Source organism: Acyrthosiphon pisum, chromosome X, assembly GCF_005508785.2.
Source record: "Acyrthosiphon pisum isolate AL4f chromosome X, pea_aphid_22Mar2018_4r6ur, whole genome shotgun sequence".
Lineage (NCBI taxonomy): Eukaryota > Metazoa > Arthropoda > Insecta > Hemiptera > Aphididae > Acyrthosiphon > Acyrthosiphon pisum.
In genome coordinates this window covers 30,617,803-30,627,401 of record NC_042493.1, presented here as the reverse complement: position 1 = coordinate 30,627,401, position 9,599 = coordinate 30,617,803, and the positions used below count along the sequence as shown (strand labels likewise).

Here is a 9,599-nt window from a genome sequence, read left to right as displayed (position 1 = left end):
TATTTAAACTATAGTCATCTCAAATTAATAATTTAACAAATATATTTTTTTATATCTTATAGAAATTGAATTTCATAATACGTGAAGATGAGTACATGACCCTTCATATATATTACCCTATAAGTTATATAATATTAAAACATAACAATTGTCAATATGTAGTTTAAAATTATTAATTTTATTAAAAACATTTATAATTGCAACTCGCATAATATATAATTTACAACTTAATAAAATAATATATAAATATACACAAAAGTCAAAATTATGTAATCAAGAAAATGTTTGCGTCTTTCTATTGGATTATTTTTATTTTATACTGATATAGTAATATTTACGTATAAACAAAAAATTTCAAAATGTTTTCAACTTGATTGATTTTTTTAAAATCAACTGAGAAAAGCTAAGTTATTCAACTGTAAATATTAAACTAGTTAAGTTCATAAGTTGATTAGAAAATAAACTAACTAGTTAAGTTATAAAGTTTAAAAAAATTAACTTTGCAACTTAACTTTAACTTTTTAACTAGTTAATGCTCATCTTTGTGTTTTAGAATAAGCCCTAGTAACTATATTTGAGTACATTCATTATTTTAAATTCAACTCTTTAAATAGTTAAATATATAAAATAATATTTATAATTAATAATTAAACATTTTTTAAAAATTATTATAGTTCATAATTAGCAGAAAGACTTCCTCGATATCTATACATCTGTGGATTTGTATGTTGGTATTATTACCATCGTGTTACGGAGAACCGGAGTTCTATTTTAAAGGTATAAATACATCCTAATAACTATACCTTTAGTTTTGATTATCTATCATACAAAACAGTAACACTGATTAAATGGTCTGTATAGAGGATGGTTTGAAGATAAAAACAACCGACTGATATCTACATCTAAACACCAGAGATTTAAATCATCATATTCAAACAGTTATCTACGAAATTGGAAATCGTAGAAGGGGTATAGATTTTTATATGCAAATTGGAAGCCCGATCCATGGACAATTTATTGATTTACTTTCTTTATTTATTTTATCAACAAAACTGAATAAGGTATTGGCCGAAGTCGTGGCCAAAATATCAAAAACTAATAACTAGTAAATAATAATACCTAGTATTATTTGCCACCAACTTCCCAACTGGTATTATTATCACTTTATAACTGTCTATACCTAAATTAGTAACGAATATCGTAATTCTTAGCTATTTACCAGTTTTCCAAAAATGGTGAAATCATAATTTATATTTTATTTTATTTCTCTACGCTTCAACGCCCCTATGGCCTACCTTTTTTAAACATTTTATTATATTCATTGACTTCGCAAGTGGTAAATTGCATGTTTATTACTTGTATCACTCTATGGCGCACCTCTCGCGCATTTTTGTTGCTGTTATTATTAATAATAGGGGGAGGAGTCATCAAAAGTTATGTTTTTTCCAGACTACTCAACACCCATAATAACCAATATTAATCCGAATTATAGTGGTTTTGAAAACCTGAATGTTTGTTTAAACTTTTTATTCCGGTGTTTGAACACCCAAATACATCCAGTACCCGAAACCCGAAACCCGAATATATGATTCGGGTGCTAAGCCTTGCTATTTACTTTAATTGACAATACATTTTCTATTTTTTGGGTCAAAAAGCGTTAAACATAAATACAATGAAATATTTATTTTTACAATAATAGTTGAAATTTACTAAAAATACATGGGCACAATTATTTTTTATATTCATTTAATGTTCGATTTTTGACAACATTTATCAAATTTAAAAAAAAAATTTGTTTTTATAAATTTATAAAATGTTAAACTTATATAGTTAAGGATTGAAATTTTAAAACAAGGTCCCGTGTAAGTAGGTTATTCTGTAACCAAAAAATCACAAAAATATAACATCACAGTTTTTTTTATTGTTATTTTATGTTAAAATTTGGACGAAATTACATGTTAAATAACCAAGAATAACGATTTTAGTTATTTTGTTGAATTTTATAATATTAATTCAACTTACCGGATACCATGTCTATGTTCAGAATAATTTTTCGTATATATAATAATATTGAATTCAAATTTAATATCATCCTATATTTTTATTTCTACTGTTTTCTATACATGACAATATATTTTCTATTTGTTGGATTAAAAAGCGTTAAAAACTAATCCAAGGCTCCTGATATATTATGGTTCAATGTAAATGCTGTAAGGTTTCGCAAGTAAAATAGTAATATTTTAAAAACTCGTTGGACCTAGATAAATTAAACAGATTTAGGCAGTGGCAACAGTTATTGTCGTATCACTTTTAATCTATTATGTTCCTGTAGATTGTTGAGCTAAAGAACTATTCAACGTAGAAAGACCTACACTTCCTTATACCTAAAGGAACTACGAATTGATGTCTTATCTTATTAATACAACAATAAATTATGAAAAATCAATAACGCAAAACTTGTTATCGAGAGCGCATCTAGCATTTTCTAATACTCAAAATAAGCCCTAGTAACTATATTTGAGTGCATTTAATATAATAACTCTTTAAATAGTTAAATATATAAAGTAACTGTTATATTTAATAATTAAATATATTTTTTTAAATTATTACAGTTTGTAATTGGCAGAATGATTTACTCGATTTCTATACATCTGTGGATTTGTATGTTGGTATTCTTACCATCGTGTTACGGGGAAGAGGAGTTCTATTTTAAAGGTATAAATACGTCCTAATAACTATACCTATAGTGTTGATTATTTTTCATACAAAACAGTAACAATGATTAAAATATGGTCTGTATAGAGGATGGTTTGAAGATAAAAGATACCGACTGGTACCTACATCTAAACACCAGAGATTTAAATCGTCATATTCAAACAGTTATCCACGAAATTGGAAATCGTAGAAGAGGTATTGGTCTTTATATGCAAATTGGAAGCCCGATCCATGGACAATTTATTGATTCTCAGCTTTCCGAAGACTTATATTCAGTATATTATCATGCTGAAATTATTTCTGAAGCTTCCTACTTGATAGGCAGTAAAGAATGTCAAGTGTACATACAATATAAATCTCATTAAAAAAAAATATATATTTTTAATTTGCATAAATTTAACGACCATTTCAATTATCTTTATAGTTGGGGAGGACAATGTGCCATAGACTTATCAAAAGTGAAACTAGACAAGACATCAATGGGTGAGATGTGTTTGTCCATGTATTACAATAAAACTGCGTGCATCGGGATGAACTTGAAGTATCGTAGTCCTGACGGTTCTTGTAACAACTTGAAACGTTCTTTCTTGGGAAAAGCAACCACGGCTTATAAACGTTTACTGTTTCCTAACTATAGTAATGAGTTTAATGGTAATACTTATAACATTATAATTTACCTTTGTGCTATATTGAATAATAATGTCATTTAATTTACTGTCCATACAGATGTAATGGAATCTCAGCATTGGTATATCAGACCCAGTCCTAGAAGGATGAGCGCTGAATTTATCAGAGACGAGCACTCGCCAGATGACTTCAAAACGATGGCAATGGCGTACTGGACAATTTTCATAGGCCACGATCTATCACACACGGCAATCTCTATCATGAGTAACGTTAACACATAACCGTATACATTGATTGATTGTAACTAATGCATGCAAATTAATATTAAATCCTTAGTTCAAAGGAAAAAACCCGTGATATGTTGTTCAGACGGCGGTAGTCCGCTCATTCCTTCAGACACAAACAACTTATGCCTGCCAATAAAAATAACGCGTGAAGATCCTTTTTTTTTTAATCCTAAACGGTACGTCGGAAATTATTGTATGAACTATGTGCGCTCGATGCCAGCTGTGCGTTCCGATTGTACTTTTGGAACCAAGGAACAAGTAAGATAACTCCATATCCAATATCCATAAACGTATATTAATGTTTGTTATAAAAATGAAATAACGTAAAAAATTACCAGATTGGTAACATTTTTAAAAGGATATCAATCTACAAAAAAAGCAGTGTTGGTTTGGAGTGGTGCACACTTTTGATATTCCTGTTTAGTGTTGAGAACTAACTTTTCTAATTCTCTTAAAATCATAGAGAATTACAAATTTAACTTCTTAACATGGTTATTTTTCGCAGATGAACCAAGCTACTCATTATTTAGATGGGTCGATGATATATGGTTCGTTGGCGAAACGGACGTGGTCGTTGAGGACCAACTTGGACGGCCAACTGTTAACAAGCATTGGCTGCGATAACAAGAGCCAAGACGACCCGCTACAGCCGCAGTATATGCCACTGGAAGACACCGAATCAAACGCCTGTCAGTATGGAAGCGGCACGTGCTATAGAGCTGGTGACACCCGGGCAAACGCGCTTCCTCAACTGACTGTTATGCACACATTGTGGATGAGAGAACACAATCGGTTGGCCAAACTGCTGTCCCACGTCAACCCGCACTGGGACGACGAACGGATTTTTCAGGAGGCAAGGAAAATCGTTACGGCGTCCATACAGCATATCACTTACGCTGAGTGGCTGCCAGCGCTGCTCGGGGAAAACTATATCAGGCAGAACGGTCTTGAACTATCAAAGAAAGGGTATAGTAACGCGTACAACGAGACCACCGACCCGAGCGTCAGCAACAGCTTCGCTACCGCAATATTACCGTTCGCTAATTCTATGATTAGCGACACCATCAGGTTCGTGCACACCTGGTATAATAATATTATTATTGTGGTGTATAGGTAGGTTATTTCACGGTATAAATAACTGTGTACAACCATAGTCATTTAAATGTGTTTCAGTACAACATTTAAGGTCTGTGTGTAAGTGCAACGACAGTAAAGTTATCTTATTTCATCCCGGTGAACCTGTTACCGTTTTTTGATTTCTAAACAGTGACCTACATAAATTAATATCAAAATCTGCAGGAAATTTATTTTATTAAAATGGCAATGTACTTATGCATTTAATTTAAGTTGATTTACATATTTAAAAATGTAGGTAGTAAGTATACCTACATTGTCAATTCAGTTAACTTAACAGCAAATTCTTACAAATAAATAAACTTTTATGTCAATCTTTGATATTTAATTTATAGACACCTATGTTCAGAACAATATTCTGCTTAGAAATACATAAAAGAAGTCATATCTATTTCCAATTTAAAAAAAGTGGGTAAGTGGATGTCGCTCTGCTGTAAAATAAGTTACAAGTGGGTCAATGTATAAAATATTGTATTAAACTTGAATTCAATGATATAATATCATTGTATAAGAAAAATCATTCTTAGTGGAGACGGTTTGTCAGTCTGGATATTGTTATTATTTATTATAAAGTATGTATTATTTAAGTTGAATTTATATTAAAATAGGTATTATTATTAGATTCTGAGCGGAGTGAGGAACCTATTGTTTTTACAATGGTGTTTATTTTTATTTATTTTTATTTTCATATACTATATACAAAGTTTCTTCCAGAAGAAGTGTTTCGATTTCAACATATCGTACCTTATCTTTTAAAAAATTGGATCAAGATGGTACTTTAGAGAGGTCGTTTTCGATTTTCTCAATAGTTATTTAATGCCACGGGAAAAACCACCGAAAAATTGCTAAAAATGGGATTTTAATTTCTAACGCTTTGTTTATCACCATAGAAACGAATAAAAATTATAATATTAAAATATTAATTCTTCTTACATAATAAAATAAATAATAACAATATAAAATATGCAGACTGACAAACCGTATCCGCTCAGAATCGTTTTTCTTATACAATGATCTTTGATCATTGAATTCAAGTCTAATATAATCCATTATACAATAACTCACTTGTAACCTACTGTACAGCAGAGCGACATCCACTTACCTTTTTTATTTTTTATTCGTTTCTATAGTGATAAGCTAAGCGTTAGAAATTAAAATTCCGTTTTTAGCGGTTTTTCCTGTGACATTAAATAACTATTGAGAAATTCGAAAAATTACCTGTCTAAAGTACCATCTTGATAAAATTTGCTAAAATACAAAATACTATTTGTTGAAATCGAAGCACTCCTTCTGGTAAATTTTTTGTATACAGGATATAAAAAAAAAATAAACACGATTGTAAAACTACTATTGCTTCCTCACTCCGCTCAGAATCTAAATTTATAACTAAATCTTTATAATTTAAAAGTATTGAAATCCTACAAAAATTGCAGGTGAATATATACATCAAAACAAGATTCGTAGAATCTGATATAACCACCTAACCTTTTTTTCCCGTTTAGGAAATAATATAATATGTATTAAATATTATGTTATTACTTATTTATGATTTATCAGCATGTTGGAACTAACGTATGAATTTGTTACCTGATATTTTACAGTCATACAGGTGCCCACATGTTTCGAACTTCGATGGCTTAACCTCCTACACTTAGAGTGTATCCGAGTGTATGTCTGGGCGAGCGTCGTTTATAAAAATATAGTAAAATTCTACTGTCTCTTCAGCATATTTTGCCACGCTTGTCTAACCAATCTTAAGGTTCGATAACGTGGTTTTCTGTCTTTCTCTAACACACGTGCAAAATAGGATTATAGAAGTGTTATTTGCCAAACATACCAGTTTATCTAATGAAGCGATAAGAATGCTAAAAATAGATTTGAATTTGTCGTCAAGACTACTTGAAATTGACTTTCCCACATTTTGATTTTTTGATTTAAATTTCTCCAAAAATTAAAATACCGCAATTTTTTAATTCCTCTTTTTTAACGTAACGTTTTTATGAATTTGGGAAATAATATCAAAAATGAAGGAAAGTAGATTTTGAGACTTGACGACAAATTCAAATCTGTTTTCAGAATTCTAATCACTTTATTAGAAAATTTGGCATGTTTGGCAAAGGCAAAAAAAACGTCTAAAATCCTATACGTGTAAGAGAAAGAGAGAAAATCAACAGATGGAATCCCCCTTAGTTTATAAGTTGCTAAAATATAATTGCAGCTTTTACACCTATACTAGATATAAAATATTAAATTAAATTAAATTGACAACTGTCTACATTCTACAAACTCTGCAATAAGTATATGTGCGCACCTAAAATTTTATTAGGTAGTAAAAACATAACAATATATTGAGATGTCGATTGCTGTGCTTTTGTTTTAAAAAGAATCATCACATTTAGTTGTGCAATGCTCCTTTATCCTACTTATCATTATTAATTTGTATGTACGTGTTTGTTTAGCTTATATACGGAAAACCGAGAGATCAACGCAAGTATTTCGCTAAAAGAACATTACAACCGACCAACTTATTTAATAATGAATTACATAGATAAACTTGTCAGAGGGCTAGCTACTCAAAATACACAAAAAGTAGATATGCTATTTACTGAAACGGTAGGTTTTTGAAATACAATCAAAATAACGCAATGACATTTATTATACAACTCATAAATAATGATGAGATCATCCATGTAACAGACTGTATTATACGTTTACATTTTCTAATATAAGTGATCTAACATTTTTTCAGCTTACAAATTACTTATACACTGTTCAACCAGAAAACGGGTTTGGACTGGATATTTTCAGCTTGGATATACAACGAACCCGTGATCATGGTATTCCACGCTACACAGAATTTAGAAAATATTGTAGATTAAAAGCCATAAGAAGTGTACAAGATTTATCCCAGATCATGGTCGAAGGTGTAAGTTTAAAATTATTTAAAATATTAAATAATAATATACTGATTATTTTAATCCTGTATATTATAATATTCAGTCAACTGATAGACTATTGAAGCAATACAAACATTGGAGAGATATAGAGCTATTGGTAGGTGCATTGTTTGAGAAACACGAAGACGACGCAATGGTTGGCCCAACGATGAGATGTATCATTAGAGAACAGTTTATAAGAACTAGAATGGCAGATCGATATTTTTACGATTTACCAAAAGTATTCAATGAACGTTAGTATATCTGAAATATTTTTTTTATGAATGATCCTGATTTTAACTATATTTTTTTAATATTTAAGATCAACTGACAGAAATCAGAAAAGTGACGCTTGCCAGAATCTTTTGTGATAACAGCAATAATGTCACAATGATGCAGAAAAATGTATTTTTGATACCTGAAATGGCTGATTTGCGACCCTGTAATTCCCAATCAATTCCAAAAATCAACATTAATCACTGGTCAGAAATGGTCGATACATTTCAAAAATAACCTCATACAAAACATTGATGTATTTATTTTGAATTTTTATTTTTTGAAAAAACAATATTAACAGTTATTAAGAATTATTAGTTTTCAAATTTAATAACCAATTATTAACCTCTAATCTAACTTTTTTGCATTGTACCTATATTTTCATGATTTTAATATAAATTAAGTAAGTCCATATTTAATATTTCATAAATTACATTTGGAAATTGTTTAAAATATATTTTTTAATTATGCTAAAATATATAGGTACAATAAATTGTCATCAAACTAGTGATTTTACAATGGTATTTATTTTATTTTATTTTTTTTTTTTTAAGTGTACAAAATATGTACAAAATTTCTACCAGAAAGATTGATATTATATTATAAATTCTACTAACAGGCTATAATAAATAGTTGCTCACCTTAGCGTACATGTGTGCGGGCTAACAGAAAACAAACAGTACCTACTCATGTAAATCGAACGTGTATGTGCCACTCCCTCGCTATACACAAATACAAAATTGTCCCCCGGGTTACTCCACCCAAAAGACACATACAAACTCTCGTAGGTATCTAATTTAAATGCACATAAAAATTAACATAAAGAAATGGTGTGCCAAGGGAATTTTACTCAGATCAAACTTGAAAAAATCAATTGTAAAATTGAAGTTAAAAATTAACTAGAGATCTTTAAAGTTAAGATAGAAATTAATGTTAACTTAATTCAGTTGAATAAAACTTTTTTTTTCAATTTTTACGATATTTTTAAGTGATAAGCTGCCCTAGTAATTTTCTATACACAAATATTTATTTATAGATGTTATTAAAATGTATTTTCAATAATTATACGTAAATTATATTGCATAGTTCAGAATAAAGTAATAAGATAAATAATAATATAAATGTCTGTTAACGTAATATTTTGGACTTTTATTTAAGTACAAATAGTTAACTGAGAAGGTGGGGACAGTCCCGTTTTAGTCGGTGTTGAGGTTGTTATGCGTGTAAGTTGTAGAAAGTACATTGAACCTGCTGAACTGATTTATTGTACGTAATAATATAAATATTATACCTATTAAAATACATTTTTAATATTTTCATTCCAGGGTCACGTAACGTTATCCATATTATTATTCATATGTTAATATATTATATTATGTTATGTTGTGATTTAGTTTAGTCCTAGCTCCATCCCCCAGCCACTTAGTTGTTATAATCATAAGACGGTAGGAAAATAAAAAATTATTATCAATTTACATCGTTTGTCATTAGATCTCTTTCTTAAGAAACATAATACAATTGCATTCTTCTTCTTACTATTCTCATTTCTACAAACATCGGCGTAGCGGGAAACCGTGATATTCATACTTCGGACCTGCTGCCCAAACAGAACATAAAATTAACT

The 9,599-nt window shown here is 29.6% G+C and overlaps 2 protein-coding genes across 2 annotated transcripts in view; both read left to right on the top strand.

Annotated features, from left to right (window-relative positions):
* Window positions 1–2,617: 2,617 nt before the first annotated feature.
* LOC100169385 (peroxidase-like) overlaps window positions 2,618–9,599 on the top strand; it is a 19,625-nt gene continuing 12,643 nt past the window's right edge. The window contains exons 1-6 of the mRNA XM_029485507.1: window positions 2,618–2,715; window positions 2,803–3,055; window positions 3,140–3,366; window positions 3,442–3,606; window positions 3,679–3,887; window positions 4,135–4,697. Coding sequence (XP_029341367.1) covers window positions 2,628–2,715; window positions 2,803–3,055; window positions 3,140–3,366; window positions 3,442–3,606; window positions 3,679–3,887; window positions 4,135–4,697 — 1,505 coding nt within the window. The 5' untranslated portion in view covers window positions 2,618–2,627. The remainder of the gene's footprint in view (window positions 2,716–2,802; window positions 3,056–3,139; window positions 3,367–3,441; window positions 3,607–3,678; window positions 3,888–4,134; window positions 4,698–9,599) is intronic.
* Window positions 7,423–8,413, top strand: LOC115033252 (peroxidase mlt-7-like). The gene is made up of 3 exons (XM_029485512.1): window positions 7,423–7,689; window positions 7,764–7,953; window positions 8,022–8,413. The coding sequence occupies exons 1-3, from the start codon at window positions 7,678–7,680 to the stop codon at window positions 8,210–8,212; spliced, it is 393 nt and encodes a 130-aa protein (XP_029341372.1). The 5' UTR covers window positions 7,423–7,677; the 3' UTR covers window positions 8,213–8,413.